This window comes from Vipera ursinii (assembly GCF_947247035.1).
Source record: "Vipera ursinii genome assembly, chromosome: 1".
NCBI lineage: Eukaryota > Metazoa > Chordata > Lepidosauria > Squamata > Viperidae > Vipera > Vipera ursinii.
The window spans coordinates 185,491,171-185,513,839 of NC_139512.1; the positions used below are offsets into that span (position 1 = coordinate 185,491,171).

General features: G+C 38.2%; 1 protein-coding gene across 4 annotated transcripts in view; it reads left to right on the forward strand.

Moving 5' to 3' along the window:
• HDAC4 (histone deacetylase 4) overlaps positions 1–22,669 on the forward strand; it is a 371,455-nt gene that overhangs the window by 174,274 nt on the left and 174,512 nt on the right. For all 4 annotated transcript variants that reach the window (XM_083350735.1, XM_083350737.1, XM_083350736.1 and 1 more), the window contains 3 exons: positions 4,573–4,689; positions 4,780–4,978; positions 5,759–5,982. In XM_083350735.1, coding sequence (XP_083206861.1) covers positions 4,573–4,689; positions 4,780–4,978; positions 5,759–5,982 — 540 coding nt within the window. The remainder of the gene's footprint in view (positions 1–4,572; positions 4,690–4,779; positions 4,979–5,758; positions 5,983–22,669) is intronic.

Below are 22,669 nucleotides of genomic sequence, written 5' to 3' on the forward strand. Positions count from 1 at the left end.
TTAGGAGGAAAGAATTAGAGAATGAAATTAGGGAAAAAGAAAAGGCTCTACTTTTGAATCCATCGGTTGTGAAGATTAAAGAGGTTATTAATTTATTAAGGGGACAGTTTGATAAGTTAATGGCTGATCAGGTGGCAACTAATTTACGGTTTGCTAGACATAATACTTTTTGTAATGCCAATAAACCAGGTAGATGGTTAGCTTATATGTTAAGGAAGAAGCAAAGGGCTTCTAATATAGACAAAATAGAACATAAGGGTAAGGTAGTGTATCAACAGAACCTTATTAAGGAAATTTGTTGATTTTTATTCTAAATTATATGCTAGAGATAAGATTAATGAAGCAGATATTGATGTATATTTGAGGAATGCTAGTATTCCGGTTCTTACACAAGAACAAAAGGAAGAGATGAATCAATTGATAACTGAGGAAGAAATTCTTTTAGCAATTAAACAATTGAAAGTGGGTAAAGCGCCAGGCATGGATGGACTGACTGCTGTGTATTATAAAAATTTACAGTCTGAGATGATAAAGCCATTAAGGGAATTGTTTCAGACAATTCAAATGGGAGGAGGGGTGCCTCCGTCTTGGAGAACTGCTTTCATTTCTTTGATTCCGAGGGAAGATCAGGATGTCACTCAAGCAAGAAACTATAGACCAATATCACTTTTGAATACAGACTACAAGATATTTGCTAAGGTTTTAGCTAACAGATTAATGAGGGTACTGCAACAGGTAATTCATGGTGACCAAACTGGGTTTATAAGTGGTAGACAAATGAAAAATAACGTGAGGCATATAGTTGGTTTGTTGGAATTTCTGGAAAGAAACAACCAGATCCCTGCGGCGCTGATTTTTTTGGATGCTGAAAAAGCCTTTGATCAATTGGATTGGCAATTCTTGATGAAAGTATTAGATAAAATGAATTTTGGGGATAAATTTTTACAACCAATTAAGGCATACCAAAAGCAAACACCCCGTATAATAGTAAATAATAGTCTGACCGAAGTATGTAATATTGAAAAGGGCACAAGGCAGGGGTGTCCGTTATCACCTTTATTATTTGTTTTAACATTGGAGAGATTATTGATTAAAATACGGGATTCGGAAAAAATCAAGGGAATTCAAATAAGAGATCAGGATTATAGATTGAGGGCGTTTGCAGACGATCTGGTTGTTACGGTGACCCAGCCAGAAAATTCTGTTGTAGAATTGATGGAGATAATAATGCAATATGGGAAAGTTTCTGGATTCAAGGTTAATATACAAAAAACCAAAATGCTGTCTAAGAATATGACAGTACCACAAAAGGCTGTCTTAGAAGGGTTAACTGGATTTGAGATTGTTAAAAGGGTTAAATATTTGGGGGTATATTTGTCACCCTCAAATGCAGTTATATAAAAATAATTATGAAAAGCTATGTTGAAAAGTTCAAAAAGAATTGGATATCTGGAAAAAATTACAATTGTCTTTATTGGGAAGAATTGCAGCAGTGAAAATGAATGTCTTGCCGAAATTTCTATTTTTATTTCAAATGATACCTATTCTTAAAAAGGATTCAAACTTGGAGGAATGGCAAAAGGGTATTAATAAATTTGTTTGGGCAGGGAAAAGGCCACGAGTTAAATTTAAGATTATGCAGGATACGCGTGAAAGAGGTGGTCTCAAAATGCCCAACTTTAAATTATACTATGAAGCTGCTGCTTTGTCAGCGATAAGTGATTGGATTAATTTAACACAAGGAAGATTATTAAATCTTGAAGGTCATGATTTGTTATTCGGTTGGCATGCATATTTATTGTATGATAAGAAGGTAGATAATGTGTTTAAGGTGCATATTTTAAGACATGCTCTGTTGTGAGTTTGGAAAAAGTATAGATATAAGTTAAACTATAAGATACCTTTATGGGCAATACCGAAACACGCAATAGAGAATATAAATGTTGGGTTAAACATGATGTGACTACATATAAGGAAATTTTAAGTTTGGAGAGGAATGTATCGCGTTTGAAGCCGTATAACTTTTTACGAGGAGAAAAGATGGTTCAAACCTGGTTTCAGTATGGGCAACTACAGGCCAGGTGGAAAGAAGATCAGAAAATTGTTTTTTCAATGACTGATGAAAATTTGGTAAAGCAAATTAGAAATCAGGGTCAAGCACATATCAAACGGATATATCTTGCATTGATAGAAATTGATTCAGAAACAGAACTTGTTAAAGATTGCATGATAAAGTGGGCTCAGAATATACAAGAAGTTATTACAATGGATACTTGGGAAAAGATTTCGGTGAGAAATGTAAAATTTATGCAAGCCCAAAATTTAAGAGAGAATTTTTATAAAATGTTTTATAGATGGCATTTAGATCCCAAAAAGTTAGCAAGTATGTATCCGAACTACCAGCCTAAATGTTGGAGGTGTGGTGGTGAAGATGCAACGTATTTTCATATATGGTGGACCTGTAAAAAGGTTAAAGCTTTTTGGATCAAAATTTGGTGGAATATGCAGAATATATTTAAGAGAAGGATAAAGCTTTCTCCGCAATTGTTCTTACTGGGTATTATTACTGATACTACTGTTGTGGACGTTAAATTGATGTTGAACTTAATTACGGCAGCAAGACTTTTAGTAGGGCAATATTGGAAGAAGAAAGAACTGCCGACTATAGAAGAATGGACTTTAAAAGTTTCCAACCTGGCGGAAATGGCAAAGATTTTGGCGTATTTGAAGGACCATTCGCAACAGAGATATATTGTGGAGTGGAAAAAATGGATTGATTATATCCAGAATAAATATGGGACTAAAAAGCTTCATTTAGCATTTGAATAAGTATTGATGTGATATTTATATTGCTTGTAGTCATTTTATAAGAGCTAAAATGCGGTAGACCTAATAGTTTATTGTTGTTAGCATATGGTAGTTTATGATTGTTTCTACTTTTATACCTTGTATTTAGCTCTGGGAAGTCGGGAAGGGGAGGGGGGGAGGGTTGGGTTGGGAAGGGGGGGCGGGTGGGGAGGGGTTGTTTTGTTAAAGATAAAATGTATTGAAAAACTTTTCAATAATAATAATAATAATAATAATGGATGTACCAAGTACACCTTTCTGAAGTCAGAATTGCATAAATAAAATATGTCATTCTAAACATTCTCTTCTCCCATAGCTTCTTGTCTCATTTAAATAGTAGCATTTAAAGAAGAATATATGAGAAAGATTTTAATATACACACTGTACAGATTTAAACTCGGTGGTAGTTTAAAACCCTATACCAGTTTCTTGAATGTGTTCCTTTGTACCATTTAATTGACAAATGTTTTCACCACATATTCTTTGTAAAATCCTGATATGAAAAATTCCAAGCTATGGAATAATTGCTCCAATTCTGCTGTTATATTCTACCTGCTACTTACCTTCTGATTTATGACTGATGTGGCTATCAACAGTGAAGACTTATTTCGAAACTTCTCAGTGTGATGACAAATAATTTGATTCTGAAGATTTTGTCTTCAACAATATTATGCTCTCTCCACATCACTGTATCTTATGGACTTACTGTGTGTTAAAGAGTTGGAGATCAGCTGTAGTACTAAAATCACACAGATATCACATGTGAAGGGAAAAAGTGTTTCAGAGCATGTGCCCATGGAGCACCTGTTGGTAACTCTTTGTAGCAGCTCTGGCTTTTCTCAGGACCACATGGCTGTTCTCTTCAACTGCAGCTCAGTCCTAGAAAAAAGCATACTTGGGTTCAGGAATTGAGGACTGGTCCTATGTATGCTCCAAAGGACCTCTTCCTTTTCAGATTTGACTTTCTACATAGTCCCTCTTAGTTTTTGGGAGGGAGATGGAATATAAATATAGTCATATTCAATTGAACTTACTGGATTTTTGTGTGCTGATTTATTGAGTAGAAGGAAAATGTTCACATCTTTTTCAAATGGTGAAATTTAATTATAATGCTGCAGTGAGTTTGATAACCAGGAATTTCATTTATTGTTTCCATTGTTTATTTCCTTTAACTTCCTTTGTACATTGATGATAATTGATAGAATAAGGCTAACATTTTTGATATCCTTCTTTCATTGAGTTTTGTGCTTCTATAAAAGTGAGTTTCTGTTATTCCCCCATTGGTTTAACATTCCAGTGAGGTAATCAGAGTAATAAGTTTCATCCCATAATAAAATCAATATCTGTGCTCTTAAATAGTAGCTGAGGAGCCTAGTATGCTCTTCATTTTTAGTAAAATCTCCTATTTGAGATAACTGTTGTCACCAAGACCTCCTTGTAGTAGTGGAAGAAAACCGTTCCATTCCCATTTTCCTGTTGTTACTTAGAATTTATATTGAACAGAGTTCACATCTGGTTCAGTACTTGATGATGAATACAATAAACTCAACTTTGAATACTGTATACTGTACTAATTGATATCATTGATAGACCTCCTCTGAATTCTTCTGTTTCTCCTCTGCCAAAAAGTATACCTTAAGCCCGCCCAAATAATGATTACACATGAGGTATTTCTTTTTTATATAATGGTATTATTCTGAGGCAGGATTTTTGGCTCTCTTTCAGACCACCTTGGCTCATAGACTGGTTAATCATGAAGGTTCAATAACACAGCTTCCATTGTATACATCTCCCTCATTGCCTAATATAACCTTAGGACTACCTGCAGCAGCCCCATGTACTGTAAGTGGTATTGTATAATTTAAAGGGAGTCATTATCTTAACTTCATTCATAGATCACTTTTTAAGCCCAGTAATGCTATATGCTTGCAGGGTGGATCAGAACAGCAAGATTCTGAAAGACTTGCTATTCCATCATTACAACAACGAATCTCCATATTTCCTGGCACTCATATCGCTCCTTATTTGAGCAGTACAGCAGTGGATAGAGAAGGGGGATCAACACACAGCCCTCTTCTTCAACACATGGTTTTACTGGAACAGTCAACTGCACAAAATCCATTGGTCTCAGGTAAAGGTGCTTCTTCCAGCAACTAGTTGACTTGGTACTAAGTAAGAAACAGCATTGGTGGTTTTGTTAGAGTTTGGAATTGTCTGAGCTTCCTGCCTATCTGTGCTCTAGTGCTGTAAGGGTGGCTATTCTTTCCAGTTTCTAATTACTCCATTTCTTGAATCATTTTATGAAATTATTCACATAACTAAAATTTTGAATTTCCTACTAGGAATTCAGTAACTTCTTGGCAGCAATGAGGAATAAGCTTGCTCAGTCAAGCTTACTTAAAATTATTATTTTAATAGTGTTTACAATCAAATTCAGTAACTTTCCATGGGCTTTTTTATTTTATATAGGGTCTCACACTGCAATATAGACATATATAGAATTCTTTATCTTAGTTTAATGTTGTCTTAAAAACCAGCAAATTAGAAAAAGAACATAGAGACTAGCTTAATCCTCCTTCACTTTTACAGCTACAAGGGTCTGATTTTTAAAGATTCAGTTAGAAATTAAGAATGGCAGCCTACATTGTTCTTAATACATGTATTTTCATCATGTCTTTTAAAATTATGATGCAAAATTATGCATCAAAATTATGATTGCATGTTTATTTTATAAGTTTTAACATATTAGCTACTTGGAATGTGGAACTAAGTGGGATACAATGTTAGCAAGTAAATGAAAAATCATGTTGCTAAAATGGAAATAATTACTTAAATTATTCTGCTTTTTCTTCTGTTGTTCTTTCTTCTCCACTGCTGTTCTGCATATTACTTTCTAACTGGCATCTTTCAGGACTAGGGACACTCCCTCTCCATGCACAATCTATTGTGGGTGCTGATAGACTATCTCCCTCAATACACAAACTGCGGCAGCACCGTCCTCTGGGGCGCACCCAGTCTGCTCCCCTTCCCCAGAATGCACAGGCCCTCCAGCAATTGGTGATCCAACAACAACATCAGCAATTCTTGGAAAAACATAAACAACAATTTCAACAACAGCAGCTGCATGTTAACAAGGTACGTATTTTAGCTGCTGGTTCTTGGTTATGCAATTTTAATGCACTGGTTTTGGAAGTGTCTTTAATATGCTCAGCATATAATTATATTATGCAATGTATTCATTCATTTTAATGTTCATAGAAGGGCTTTGGAAAATGGTGTATAGCAGTGGTCCCCAACCTTGGTGGACCATCAGTGGGGGAAATAGGGGATGGTTCCATGGGCATGCAACTCCATTTGAGCAAGCAACGCACACTTGCCTGCCACTTGTGCAACCTGTTTCCGAAAGTGCCATGGCCTGGTAGTGGGCTGCGGCTCTGGAGGCTGGGATTCCTGGTGTGTTAACAGCAGATTGGTATACACGTATTGCTCCCCAGATGTGGAACTGATGACTGTTATATGTAGGCCTTTCTATCTGCCTAGAGAAATTACTGTAATTATTATAGCTGTTTATGTACCACCTGATTCCAATGTCAACATGGCACTTTCTAAGCTGTATGACGTCATCACCAGGCAGCAGCAAACTCACCCAGAGGGCGCTCTTGTCGTGGCTGGGGACTTCAATCAAGCTTGTCTAAAGACAGTTCTCCCTAAGTTTGTAAAGTATGTGCAAGTTTCCACCAGAGGGAAGAACACTTTGGACCATGTGTATTCCAATCTGAAACAGGCATACAGAGCTTTCCCTCTTCCCCACCTGGGTACATCTGACCATCTTTCACTCCTGTTGTGCCCAAACTATGTTCCTCTCAGGAAAAGGACTCAGGCAGTCACAAAAAGGGTCAGAACCTGGCCAGTGGGTGCTCTCAGTCAGTTGCAAGACTGCTTTGAAACCACTGACTGGAATATATTTGAAGAACAAGATCTAAATTCATATACAGATGCCGTACTCTCTTATATTAGAACATGCACTGATAGTGTAACAACGGATAAGTGCATTAGAGTTTACAGGAACTGTAAACCCTGGATGACTGCAGAGATACGAACATTCCTGAGAGCCCGGGATTCTGCCTTTAAGGCGGGGGACAGGGACAGATACAGAGAGGCCAGGGCAAATCTCAGAAGAGGCATTAGGATGGCAAAACAACGATACAAACAAAAGGTGGAGAACCATTTAGCGAACAACGATCCGAGGCAAGTATGGCAGGGACTGCAGCACTTAACCAACTATAAGGGCAGCACGAGGAGCATGGCAAACACCAATGCCTTGTTGGCTGAGGAGCTGAATATCTTCTTCGCCTGCTACGAGGTTAAAAGACCAGACCCTGTAGCCTTTGCTGGCCGGCCTTCTGACTCTCAGCCACTCACCCTCTGTGAACACCAAATGAGAGCTGTATTGAAGGCTGTGAATCCCAGCAAAGCCGCAGGCCCAGATGGGGTGCTGGGGATGGTGGTCAGGAATTGTGCCGATCAATTAGCAGGGGTCCTGACAAGGATTTTTAACATCTCCTTGCAAACGGCATGTGTACCATCATGCTTGAAAGCAGCTACCATTGTCCCAGTCCCCAAGAAAACTGCAGTTGAGTGCCTGAATGACTACAGACCTATTGCATTAACGTCTGTAGTTATGAAATGCTTCGAAAGATTGGTTCTCCAACATCTTAGGACATGCCTCCCACTGGACTTTGATAAACATCAATTTGCCTACAGGGGAAATAGGTTGACAGATGATGCCATAGCTACTGCTTTACACTCTGTACCAAGTCATCTCAAGAAACCTGGAAGTTACGTCAGGATGCTTTTTGTTGACTTCAGGTCGGCTTTCAACACCATTTTGCCGAACATTCTCATCGAGAAGCTGACTTACTTGAAATTCTCCCCCGCCATCTGCGATTGGATTCAAGACTTTCTTAGGGATCGGTTACAAACAGTGAGGGTCGGGTCTGCTTTGTCCACCCCCCTGAAGCTTTGCACCGGCACGCCACAGGGCTGTGTGCTTAGCCCCTACCCGTACTCTTTATACACTTATGATTGTGTATCATCTGACCCATCCACTGCTATAATCAAGTTCGCAGATGATACAACTGTGGTGGGTCTTATTACAGGTGGGGATGAGACAGCATATAGGGCGGAGGTACAAAAACTATCCATATGGTGTAGTAACAACTTGCACCTAAACATTGGCAAGACGAAAGAGATGGTGTTAGACTTCCGGAGAAAAAAGGAGGAACCTGCCCCACTTTACATCGGAGAGAACTGTGTAGAGAGAGTTTCCTCCTTTAAATTACTGGGAGTCTACCTCTGTGAAGATCTGACCTGGAAAGTTAACACAACCCAGGTGGCTAGAAAGGCCCAACAGAGGCTTCACTTTCTTAGGGTCTTGCGGAAGAACGGGGTAGAACATGAGTGAGGAAGATTCTCAGGGATGACTCACACCCTGGACGGTATCTCTTTACTCTCCTACCATCTGGTAGGAGATATAGGAATATAGCCAGCCATACTAACAGGCTGAAAACTAGCTTTTATCCGTGGGCTGTTAGGCTTTTAAATGGGACATAATCTTATGCAGAATTGACTTGGGAGGCCGGTGTGTGGTATAGTTGGTTCACATAGTGTGGTGGGATGGAGGGTTTGATGTCACTGTGTGTTGGGGGGAGAGAGCACGGGGGGAGGCTCAGCTAATCTCAATGTACATATGTTGTACTTTGACAATAAAGGTTGATTTTATTTTTATTTTATTATTATTATTATTATTATTATTATTATTATTATTATTATTATTATTATTATTTATTATTATTATTATTATTATTATTATTATTATTATTATTATTATTATTATTATTATTATTATTGGAAATATGTTCAAAATAGTAAAGGTAAAGGTTCCCCCACACATGTGTGCTAGTCGTTTCCAACTCTAGGGGCTGGTGCTCATCTCCGTTTCAATGCTGAAGAGCCAGTGCTTGTCCGTGGACGTCTCCGTGGTCATGTGGCCAGCATGACTAGGCGCCAAAGGCGCACGGAATGTTGTTACCTTCACACTGTAGTGGTCCCTATTTTTCTACTTGCATTTTTATGTGCTTTCGAACTGCTAGATTGGCAGAAGCTGGGACGAGTAACAGGCACTCACTCTGCTACATGGCACTCGGGATTCGACCCGCCAAACTGCCGATCTTCTGATCGACAAGCTCAGCATCCTAACCCACTGAGCCACCACATCCCTATGTTCAAAATACAACCTCACAAATTTGAGTAGCTGAAAATCAGGATTCCTCTGAAAATTGGCTGTCTGAGGATTATTTATTTATGTATTTTATTAAATTTATATGCCGTCTTTCTCCCTAAGGACTCAGGGCAGCTCAATAATTAGGCTTACTTAATTATTTACCAGAGGTTCTGTTAGAATTTAATAGGATTGGATGGACACCTGAAAATGTTGAGTTCTCTTTTAAAATGATAGGCTAACAGATTTCAGAAAGTATTTTGCTATTCATTTTTCCTAACTCTCCTTTTCAAATGATTCTGTATGTTGTTAATATTTATGACCCGTATCAGTGTCAAAGGATTAAATGATTAATATCTGACTTCACAAAAATCCTTTGAGATTATAGTGAGATGTATGTTCTAAATCAGTTTGTTTACTTCTTATATTGGGACAATCAGATGGTAGTCCAATTGTGGACCTTGGTTATTAAAAATGCAAGTTGTGGAACTAGAACATACCCTACCATGATCAACTGACTAACTGGAAACTGCTGTTTCTGTATAATTACAGGTGAAACTCGAAAAATTAGACTATCATGCAAAAGTTCATTTATTTCAGTAATGCAACTTAAAAGGGGAAACTAATATATGAGATACTCATTACATGCAAAGCAAGATAGTTCAAGCTGTGATTTGTCATAATTGTGATGATTATGGCATACAGCTCATGAAAACTCCAAATCCACAATCTCAGAAAATTAGAATATTGTGAAAAGTTGCAATATTCTAGGCTCAAAGTGTCCCCCTCTAATCAGCTAATGAATCCATAACACCTGCAAAGCATTCCTGAGCCTTTAAATGGTCTCTCAGTCTTGTTCAGTAGGAATCACAATCATGGGGAAGACTGCTGACCTGACAGTTATTTATTTATTTATTTATTTTATTTTATTACATTTATATACCGCCCTTTCCCGAAGGACTCAGGGTGGTTTACAGGGTAATTAAAAACCAAGATACAAAAGTTAAAAACAAGTTTAAAAAAATTATATTTCTCCCGGTTTAAATAAAACCCCAGTTAAAATAAGATTAATCCTCAGCCTGGGCCAGAGAGCTCGAAGAGCCAGGTCTTCAGGTCCCGGCGGAATGTGCAGAAAACCATCATTGACACCCTCCATAAGGAGGGACAGCCTCAAAAGGTAATTGCAAAAGAAGTTGGATGTTCCCAAAGTGCTGTTTCAAAGCACATTAATAGGAAGTTATGTGGAATGGAAAAGTGTGGAAGAAAAAGGTGCACAAGCAGCAGGGATGACCACATCCTGGAGAGGATTGTCAGGAAAAGGCCATTCAAAAGTGTTGGGGACTTTCACAAGGAGTGGACTGAGGCTGGAGTCAGTGCATCAAGAGCCACCACACACAGATGGATCCTGGACATGGGCTTCAAATGTCGTATTCCTCTTGTCAAGCTGCTCCTGAACAACAAACAACACCAGAACCGTCTTACCTGGGCTAATGAAAAACAGACCTGGTCTGTTGCTCAGTGGTCCAGAGTCCTCTTTTCTGATGAGAGCAACTTTTGCATCTCATTTGGAAACCAAGGACCCAGAGTCTGGAGGAAGAATGGAGAGGCACACATTGAGACCCAGCATTGTCCGAAGACACTGACTATCCGCTGAGGCCCACAGCGCACTGCTACCTTCCCACTGAAGTGTACCTATTTATCTACTAGCATTTGCTTGCTTTCGGACTGCTAGGTGGACAAGAGCTGGGGAAGGAAGAATAGCTCATCTCATTGTGCGGCAACTCACTTCTGGAAGCCAGGCAGTCAGCTCTTTCCAGCTGACAAGCTCAGCGTCTCTAACCACTCAGCCAGGATGCCCCTTCAATGGCACTTAGATCTCCCCTATAATCCATGGCCAAATATCCAATTTTTTTATTTTTGTTTTTAATAAATAGAAAGGGACCCCAGGCCAGTGGTGGGATTTAGCCAGTTCAGCAGAACTGGTAGCTAATTTTTGTTGCCCGGGCTCAGAATGGACTTCCGGAAGCAGCATCCACACCAGAGAATATTTGAATCCTACCACGGCCCCAGGCCCACTCTGTTCTACAGCAAGATGCTTGAAGTCCAGTGTGAAGTTTCCACAGTCTGTGTTGATTTGGGGACCCATGTCATCTGCTGGTGTTGGTCCACTGTGCTTCATTAAGTCCAGGGTCAACGCAGCCGTCTACCAGGAGATTTTGGAGCACTTCATGCTTCTTTCCGCAGATGAGCTTTATGGGGATGCTGACTTCATTTTCCAGCAGGACTTGGCACCTGCCCACACTGCCAAAAGCACCAAAACCTGGTTCAATGACCATGGGATTACTGTGCTTGATTGGCCAATAAACTCGCCTGACCTGAACCCCATAGAGAATCTACGGGGCATTGCCAAGAGAAAGATGAGAGACATGAGACCGAACAATGCAGAAGAGCTGAAGGCTGCTATTGAAGCATCCTGGTCTTCCATAACACCTCAGCAGTGCCACAGGCTGATAGCTTCCATGCCACGCCGCATTGAGGCAGTAATTGCTGCAGAAGAGGCCCAAACCAAGTACTGAGTACATATGCATGCTTATACTTTTCAGAGGTCCGTTATTCTATGTACACTCCTTGTTTTATTGATTGCATGTAATATTCTAATTTTCTGAGATTGTGGATTTGGGGTTTTCATGAGCTGTACGCCATAATCATCACAATTATGACAAATCACGGCTTGAACTATCTTGCTTTGCATGTAATGAGTCTATCTCATATATTAGTTTCCCCTTTTAAGTTGCATTACTGAAATAAATGAACTTTTGCACGATATTCTAATTTTTCGAGTTTCACCTGTATTTCCTTCTGCAAATGAGTATGGGAAGCTATCTATCTACAGAGGGTCATTGGAAAGAAACTATAGATTTCCTTCCTTCCTTCCTTCCTTCCTTCCTTCCTTCCTTCCTTCCTTCCTTCCTTCCTTCCTTCCTTCCTTCCTTCCTTCTCGTACCAAATCTTTCCTCATCTCTCTCTCAGTGACTGCAATCTTGTTCTGACTCTCTGGGAGAGAGGGGAGCATTGGCAATGTGTATTTGTTGCCTGGTACCTGCACCCTGCTAATTAGAATAGTCTCATGACTGAAATATTAACTTACTCTTGCTTTACAACTTTACATGTGGTAGTTTTATTAAAATTAAGATGGAATTCTGTGATAGTGTGTACCTGGGATGTTTTTATTGTTATTTTAATCACCAAAAAGTTCTAATGTAATCCAGTTTTTATTTAATTATAGGATATACTTAAACTGACAGAATTTCTGAATGTTTTTGTTAAATTATACCATTTGTTCACATCTTCATCCTTCATCCTAATCAAATTTAGGCTTAAAGTGCTGCTTCATCAATGTGTTGTGAATATTATTCTCTTAATAAATATCACAATGCAAGTTATATTTAAGTATTGCCTTAAAATTTTAGCTGCTGGCATAGATACTTCTTCCAGTGAAAAAAAGAGAGACAATTGAAGGAAATTTTTATTTATAGAACAGAGTGAAGACTATGACCCAAGTCACTTACCTCATTTTTGTATTTCTGAAAATACACCATTGTTATGCATGTATTAGATCTGGACTTCATTAAACTTAGCAAACAAGTTTGAGATCTGCTTTTCCATGAAGATTTTACTTAGTGTTCTCCAAACATACTTTCTGGATTTAAAATTAGAGTTACCAGATGCTGTTTCTTTGAAAGTAAAAATATATTGTTGTTTATTTATGCTGTTTTAACTTTAAATATTTTTTTTCATCATTAAATGCAGAAAAACACCCCCCCACTTCTTTTAGTACATATTTATAGATAAGATAGAACAAGAAATAGCTTCCCCAAAAAATACACTATACAGTATAAAAATCTACATATTTTATAGTGATTAAAATAAACTAAGAGGTATATATTAGAAAAACAGATATATAAAAATTATATAATTGTAGCATCAGTGTGGGATTTTTTTTATTTTTTTTATTAAAAAGTTTTACAATACATTTTATCTTTAACAAACCAAAAAAAGAAGAAAAAAAACCTCCCAACCCCCTCCCCTCCCACCCCCCTCCCCAACCTTCCCCAACCCCTCCCTCCCTTTCCCCTCCCCCCCGCTTCCCAGAGCAAAATACAGGGTATAAAAATACAAACAATCATAATCTAACTTACGCAAACAATCCTAAACTATTTAAACTACTGAACTTTAACTCATATAAGAAAACTCCAAACATATATATATATATCATATCAATAATTATACAAATACAAAATAATACTTTCCAATCTAATACCAGAACACAGGGTATAAAAATACAAACAATCATGATCTAACTTACGCAAACAATCCTAAACTATTCAAACTATCAAACTTTAACTCATATAGGTAAATTCCAAACATATATATATATATATATATATATATCATATCAATGATTATTCAAATACAAAATAATACCTTCCAATCTGATACCCAATAAAAACAATCCCAAATAAACCAATTTATATCAATTGTCTAAAACTATTCCTCATTCCAACTAAGCTTTAAATTCACATTATCCTAATGTGTTATACAACTTAAAATACCATAGATTACTTTCCAAACTTAATTTTTTTTATATAATCACATCATTCTTATATTCTTATATTCTATTACCTATTCCAATATTACCCATAAAAATATTACAAGTTAGCTTCAATCACAAAGAAAACAATTTATATCAATTTTATAAAACTATTCTTCTATCTAACTAAAAGCTTAAAATTTTTCATCCAAATAACAAATCATAACCTACAGAATATCAATAAACACTACTACAAATTTTCCCAATTAACTTTTCATAATCATCTTAAAACTAAAGCAACACAAAATATTACATAATTATTTTATAAGGGTAAAAAATATATCCCCAAATATTTAGTCCTTCTAGCAATTCCAATTCCCATAATCCTTATTACATTATTGTCTCTTACAGTTATATGACTAAATCTTCAGGCTTGATTCATTCGTCCAGAAGTAGCATGCCTCTTCCAATTTCTGGCCTTCTCCAGTGATAATGAAATTTGACCCACTCCTGTATCTTTCACATCTGTCTGCGTTAACCCTTCAGCAACTTGCGGGTTCTCTCTGGAACGTTGAGACTCTCTCTCACCTTTTTTCTTTGTAGATTCCAAAGATGGTATGGGGACTGCTTTTAAAACATTACTGTAGAAATCACGTGCCTGAATCTCCGTGGTAAAACAGTACCTCGTACCTTCATAGGTCACCACCATACCCACTGGTATTTGCCATCTAAACTTGATATCACGTCGTCTCAATTCTTGTGTCAAAAAAGCAAATTCCTTCCTTTTTCTTAAAATCTTTGCAGGGATCTCTTTTAAAATCAGAACTTTTTGCTCAGCAATTACAAAATCAATATTGTAGGAGGCCTGGATAACTTCATTTCTAATCATTCTCTTTGTAAAATAAACCACCACATCTCTGGGTAGTTTCCTTTGTCTTGCGATCCACGAATTAACACGGAAGATTTTATCTATATCTTGCATTATTTCATCTACTGGTCGCTTCAATACCCCTTCCAAAGCCTCAGAAACCATTTTCTTCAAATTTTCCTTAGGATTTTCTTTCAGACCTCTAATCCTTAAAGCAAATTCCATCTGATAATACTGTGTCGAAATCAAATCATAATCCATTTTCTCTATCACATTTTCAGTTTCTGTCATTTTGGCTTCCAATCTAATATCATTTTGAGCAAGATCTTCCACTCTTTCATCCAAAATCTCAATACTTTTAACCATGCTTTGTATTGCAGATGTGATGTCTGCTCTCATTTCTGTTAATTTCTCTGTAAACTTCTCCTGTGGGATTAAGTCAGTCCTTAAAACATAATTACATCTAGACTACATAGAAAACATTGCTCTGACTTGTCATTTTTTGAAATATAAGAACATATAGTACTTATATAGAACATACAGTATTTATAAAGCCCATGCTTTTAAAATATTTTTGCCCACTATTTTCAAATTTAAATTATTCTAGAGTACCTATTTCTTATGTGATTCTGATCTTTTCAGAATCAGAGTTGTTTTAATTTTCAGGTGGATTATCTTTGTTTTCTTCCAAATTTAAAAACTAAATTTAGTTCTCATGCATTATATCAGTTACGATGTTAACCTGCCAATTTACAATGTTTCAGTCTGTTGATAATAATATTATTCAATAAATCAGGGGTGTCAAACTCAATTTCATTGAAGGCCGCATCAGCACTGCAGTTGCCCTCAGGGGGCCGGGTGGGTATGGCCAGGGTGGGTGTGGCCTACTGGGTGGGTGTGGCTAGACTGCGTAAGGCCTACTGGGTGGGCATGGCCAGCTCTACATCGTTCGCATCAAGAGTACCTATGGGAGCCTGGGCAAGAGTGGGAGAGATCTGAGGGTCTCTGGCAGAAGGAGGGTCTCTGGGCCAGGGCCGAGGCAGTGGGGGCCGTTCCCTCACTGTTTCCAGGATGGCTTTGCGGGCCACATGAAACCACTTCACGGGCCGGATCTGGCCTCCGGGCCTTGTGTTTGAGATGTCTGCAATAAGTAATCTTGCAATTTAATCAAATGAGAGAATCTTTTAAATGGTTTACTTAATATATGCACTTGCTAAGTATATAGGGTTTTAGCAAGATCCTAAATTAACAACACTTAACTAACCATAATTAACAAATGTTAATTTAAATTTAATAGAAAAATATAAATTAAGTAGACAACTAATTCACATTTTTTAAAAAAATGGGGATTGGGGCAGAGGGATACTTCAACTACTAATGGTCAACAGTGCAATATGAACAAAAATCAGAAGGTTTCTATCTAGACTGGTAAATCTTATTACTCCCAACTGGTTCCTTAGTTTGAATAAATTACCACTGAATACAAACTAGTCTTTTGTGTATCCTTACTTAATATTCTTGTTATACCACCTTGTCACAGAGTTTGTATTCTTGCTTGTTGTTCAACTTTGTGACATTATCCCACAGATGATGAGGCTTATAATAGAGACTTTTAAGCATCTGTGCTGCTTTTCTGAGCAGGTTGTTCTGAAATGATGCTTTCTAAGCCTTTATTGGACTCAGTTTTTCTAGAAATGGAACTATCTCAGTTCTGATACTCATCTTCCCAATATAGCTTATTGCTGAAACATTGAAGCCCTCTTGTCAGCACAGTCATTTCAGAATCATGGTGGTTGACAGCAAACAATTAAAACATGCATGATACAAGAGAAATAATGTAAGCTATACAGCGAAGAATATAAAACAATGAAATTTCACAGCAAACAATATTTAGACTCTTCCATGAGACACATTTTGCTGGTATGTAGGAAGCCATCAGGAAGTTTTATAACTTTCTATCAAAGTATTTTCAGAACAAGAAGGTTTAGAACTTGTTATATTTCTCTAAATGATGTTTCTTCTTTTCCATAGGACAAGAGTACCATTTTTAATGGCCTAGCTCAGGCATGTCAAACTCGTGACATCACACGATGTATCGTGATTTTTTCCCCATTGCTGGCAATGGGGTGGCCGTGGTTTTAATATGATGCATCCGGCCCACGGGCCGGCAGTTTGACATGCCTAGGTGATGATGATTTTTTTTTTAAAAAAATCTCTAATTTAAAAAAAATGAGCAAACAATAACTCCCTACTGCTGTAGCTTTTGGCATGGTGCCTCTTGTTGATGCTCATAATAGTCATGGACAAACCATAGGAACACAAGAACAACTTGTCCTCTATAGAAAAACCACTTCTTGGAAAACCACTTGCCATATTATCACAACCTCAGCAAGTAAATAGCCAAATTCTTTATATTTGATATTACACAGAGAAACACTGATCCTCCATCCAGATATTCCATTCTTCATGTTGAAATTTTCTGTAAACCTGTCTTTCTGCTTCAGTGTGGAGTTGAATATCTGTGAGATGTGGATGATTATTTTATTACATATAGCAGAAAACTCTTTTATAGTCTGCATCTTTTGTCACTTATGGAAGAATCATCCAGTATCACAACAGCATTTTTCCAAATGATGTCTACAATTTGTTCAGCTTATAAATTATTAAAACAGAAGTCATCAAAAGATATTCCACTTGGGCAACAGGCCGCCTCCACCATAATTCAGGTGTAATGCTGATACCAGAATTATGTAGGGCAGTTATAAGCTTACTGAACATAACATCAAGCAGCTTAGAAAGAAATCCCTTTCACAGGCTTCAGAGATTCTTAGCCCATCACCAGCAATGATTCCAAATTAATGCAGTACTGGTAGATGGCCTCTGCCAAGGGTACAGAATCTTCAAGGAAAGTTGTTTTACAGGAGCAGGCAGTGCATTTCTTTCTTCTCACTTATTACTTAGTTCAGAGGTCCCCAACCTTTTGGGCACCAGGGACCAGTTCTGTGGAGAGAGGTTTTTTCCATGGACTGGATAGTGCGTGGCTTTATGTACTACCTGCCTCCCACAGATCGAGCTTTGATTGTTAGTATGGATCGGTTGCTGGAATGCCATGGCCTGGTACTGGTCCACGGACCAGGGGTTGGGGACCCCTGACTTAGGTAATAGAATTATCTTTGGTATCTGTCTGTGGGGACAGGATAGCAATATGCCCAAAGAACACCTTTCCCCTTTACAATTCAAGCATCTTGACCTTCATTTTCATCACTAATCCAAAATTTAAATCTACTATCTTCAGCAGTTTTGCTATTAGAATTGATTCTTTTAATTTCTCTACTTGGTTCACCCATTCTCATTCCAAAGTTTGTGATTTTGAGATGATCACTCTGCCAGGACTTTGTCAACGTCACAGAGATCTGTGATAGACTAAGTATACTGGCAGAAGTCCATAATGTTTTTCTGGTTTTCATTCTTTCGGATTGATATTCAGATCACTTGCCTCTTACCAGTAGCCTGTTGCATCTTGGTATCAATTATTTCCATCTACTACTGTAACAAATATTCCACTGTCCCCCAATTTTCAAAATATAAGGAGGACATCTTTCATACTTCAGACTTCAGCCCTGTCATATCTATCAGTCCTGTTTGCTAAAATTTATTCTGACCAAAGTTGCACACCATTATTGGGATTTCACTGGGAAACAGTAGCAAAGTCTGTATTCACAGAACTTGGTCTAACATTTACTTCACAAAAAATGGTGGATTGGATAGATACTAAACTGCCTGTTTTTCTTAGAATTCTCTTCCTTAAATTTCATTCAAATGGAGGCTTAACAATCCTGTTCCTATATCTGTTGATAAGAACAGGAAGCTGGACAATATGTGAAGAAAGGTCTATGAAATGATAGAAATTGATAGAAACTACAGACCAGTGATATGACTTATGATATGACAGGAAACTACAGGCTGATAGGAAACTACAGACCAGTGAGACTGACATCAATACCTGGGAAGTTCCTGGAAAAGATAATCAAGCAACAGATCTGGGAACACCTTAAATCAAGCAAAATTATAACCAGAAGCCAACACAGGTTTGCCAAAAACAGATCATGCCAAACAAATCTTATTTCATTCTTTGACAAAGTGACTGAATTAGTGAACCAACAAAATGTTGTAGACCTAGTATACTTGGATTTCAGTAAGGCACTTGACAAACCACAACCTACTTCTTAGTAAGCTAGAAAAGTGTGGGATAGCACCACCATGGATGGGTTTGTAACTGGCTGACAAACCACACTCCATAAGTAGTCCTTAATGGTACTATATCTACATGGAGGAAAGTAGTGGGTTACCCTAAGGTTCTGACTTAGGCCGAGTACTCTTCAATATCTTCATATATTATCTAGATGAGGGACTGGAAGGGGAACTTGTCAAATTTGCAGATGACACTAAGCTAGCAGGAATAGATAATACCCAGAGGAAAGGTTCAAGATCCAGAAGGATCTTGCCAGACTCAAACACTGGGCTTTATATAACACAATGAAATTCAATGAAAAGAAATGTACGGTATGAATCATCAGTGTTTGGCAGCAGCCAAAAAAACAATGCAATCCCAGACTGCATAAACAGAGGGATAGAATCAAGATCATGTGAACTATTAGTACTGCTTCATAAAGCCTTAGTAAGACCTCATTTGGAATACTCCATCCAGTTTTGGTCACCATAATATAAAAAAGATATTGAGACTCTGGAAAGAGTGCAGAGAAGAGCAACTAAAATAATCAAAGGCCTGGGGACTAAAACATGAGGAATGGTTGCAGGAATTGAGTATGTCTAATCCAGTGAAAAAAATGGTCAGGAGTGACATAATAGGTGTTCCATTATTTAAGAGCCTGCTCCAAAGACAAGGGAGTCAACCTATTTTCCAAAGCACCAGGAGACAACATAAGAAACAATGGATTGAAACTAATCAAGGATAGAAGCGACATAGAACTAAGAAGAAATTTCCCAACACTGAAAACAAGTAACTAATGGAATGGCTTTCCTTCAGAGGCTGTGAGTACTCCATCACTGGAGGCTTTTAAGAAGAGACTGAATAGCCATTTGTCTGAAATAGTATAGGGTCTCCTGCTTGAAGGGGATTGGACTAGAAGACCTTCATGGTACCCTCCAACTCTGTTAATCTGTTATATTTTTTATTTTTTTATTTTAATTCCATTTATATCCCGCCCTTCTCCGAAGACTCAGGGCGGCTTACAAGCTTAGCAGTAGCCTTCATTCTATGTATATGCCTGCTTATTAGGGCTTTCGCCCCCCCCCCCCAAGCGGCATTATTACAAAGTCAGCTTATTGCCCCCAACAATCTGGGTCCTCATTTTACCTACCTCGGAAGGATGGAAGGCTGAGTCAACCTTGAGCCTGGTGGGACTCGAACCTGCACTAATGGCAGGCAGCTGGTGTTACTTAAGGAGGCATTAGCCCACTGCTCCACCAAGGCTCTTATATATTATTCTAGATTGTAAACAATTACACTTGTGTGGCTTTTCCTTTGTGAAAACGTCACTTTCCCCTCCTTCCCTGCTTGTGGATAAATGGCAGATAATGTGGTCTTGCAAGTTGAGGTTACAAGGATAATAAAGCAGCACATTACCATAACACAATATCCCTGGATTCCTTTTCTGGCAGGATTTTGGAGGAGATGACATCTATGATGCCTTCCAACTCATACATTTTGTGAATGTAGCACAGATTACAGTGCTAAGACTGGGACAGTGGCAGTGGCACTTCAACACTCTGCAGGTCTTTGCTCATTAGAGTTAACCACAGAGACAGATTTTGAAATGCCAAACTTCTCATTTTTAGGGCATAGGGCTAATCAGTTCTAAAATTGACAAAATAGTAGTCAAGTTCCATAAACAAAAGAAGATGAGCAGGAGGCTTGGGATAAACCATTGGCCTCAGTCTACTTACGGACCAGCTCTTGATTCCTATCTCCTTACTAAGAGCTGGTTCTTCCGATGCCCTGACAAATCATTTCATTTTTCCTCTTCTCAGGGCATGAAGAGATACTTCCTTTATTCTGCAAAATCTGGCAGTCAGCTCTATAAGAAGTGCTCCAGCAGTCCAGATCATCTTTGACTTCAGAACTCAAATAGTTCCCAACTTAATGGCTGCCTAGCCTGTATTTGGGAAGATTATTTTCAAGAGATGAAACCTCATAATTGCTTTATGTGATACTATACTCAATTCAGACTTTATCATTTGAAGGAAGCCTTACTGGACATCAGTTCCTTGTATCCTGTTTCGATAGGTAAGTATATTATTCTGAAAAGAGGCAGTTAAATCTACTTTGCTAGTTAATGTGCATCACCATCAACTGAAGCTTCCAGTCAGAGTTTACTAGATACCTTCACATCCATACAGTTCTTCTCATCAAAGCTGCCTAATCCTTAAATTCCAGTTTCAGAATTATGTAAAAATTACCTCAGGTTACACAAATCATTTCATTTTTTACTTCAAATCAGAAGAACAAAATAAGCTGAACTTCTCATCACAAAGTTTAAAGTAATGGTCCAAAGATGGGGGCATCCTCCTAAGAAACATCCACTGGGCTAACAAACTAAGCCACTCATATGAACCATTCAACAAGCAGGAACTGAAGAGTAGTGAACTGCCTCAATATCAGCAGAACTGGATTCAGAATAATGAACAGAGTGATGAAAGCACCCACAACCTCTGAAGGCAAGCTGTTTCGTTGTTAATTTTGTCATTGTTAGGAAATTTCTCCTTAGTTCTAGGTTGCTACTTTCCTTGGTTAGTTTCCAACCATTGTTTCTTGTCTTGTCTTTTGGTACTTTGGAAAATAGGTTGACCCCCTCCCCCTCCTTTTTGGAAGCCCCTCAAATATTGGAACACTGCTATCATATCACCTCAGTCCTTCTTTTCACTAGACTAGACATACCCAATTCCTGCAACCGTTCTTCATATGTTTTATTCTCCAACCCCTAATCATCATTGTTGCTCTTTTCTGCATTCTTTCCAGAATCTTAACATCTTTTTTATATTGTGGTGACCAAAACTGGATGCAGTAATCTATGTGTGGTCTTAACTAAGGCTTTATAAAGTGGTACTAATACTTCACATGATCTTGATTCTATCCCTTTGTTACTGCAGCCTAGGACTGTACAGGTAGTCCTTGATGTACGACCACAATTAAGCCCAAAATTTGTTAAGTGGGTCACTGCAGTTGATAAGTTAGTAATCCAATTATTAAGGAATCCAATTATTAATCTGGCTTCCCAGTTGACTTTGCTTGTCAGAAGGTCGCAAAAGATAATAACTGACCTTGGGATACAGCAATGGTCATGGATATGAGCACTGCCAAGTATCTGAATTTTGATCACATGATCATGGGGGTGCTGCAAAGTTCGTAACCGTGATCAGTCACATTTTTTCAGTGCCGTATTAATTTTGAATGGTCACTAAACAAATTCTTGCAAGTCAAGAACTACCTGTATTGGCTTTTTTGGCTGCTGCTGCACTGCTGGTTCATATTTTAGTGACTGTCCACCAGGACTCCAAGATCTCTCTCAGTTACTGCTATTGAGCCAGTTCAAATGAGTATAAAAATTTATTACAAGCTTAGCTCTCTACAAGAATCTGGCCAAGATACCATTAAGGGAATGCATGGGAGTTAAGAAAGGAATTCAAAGTAGGCTGGACTTAGATCTCTTGTGGGTGTGCAGGGACTCGTGACTTATAATGCGTTTGACCCCTCACTTGGACTCAGTCTTGTCATCTCCTATATTTCCCATCTCTCCATATTACCCCCCCTCCTTTTCCATTGGTTCTTCTATGTTGATTTCCTCTTCCAACATTGTGTATTCAAAGTCTTAGTTCTTGTGGGAACTTGTCTCAAAGGGATTCTCCTCCCATTCCTCTGCCAAAGCTGGTGAACCAGCTTATGGTTGCTGTATCACAAAAACACTGTTCGAAGTTTCCTCCCTTTCCTGGGAATTAAAGTCCAGATGTGGAAGGCCCATTAAAGGCGAGCCTCCCTCTTCTCCCTGGAGAAATGCAGAGTCTG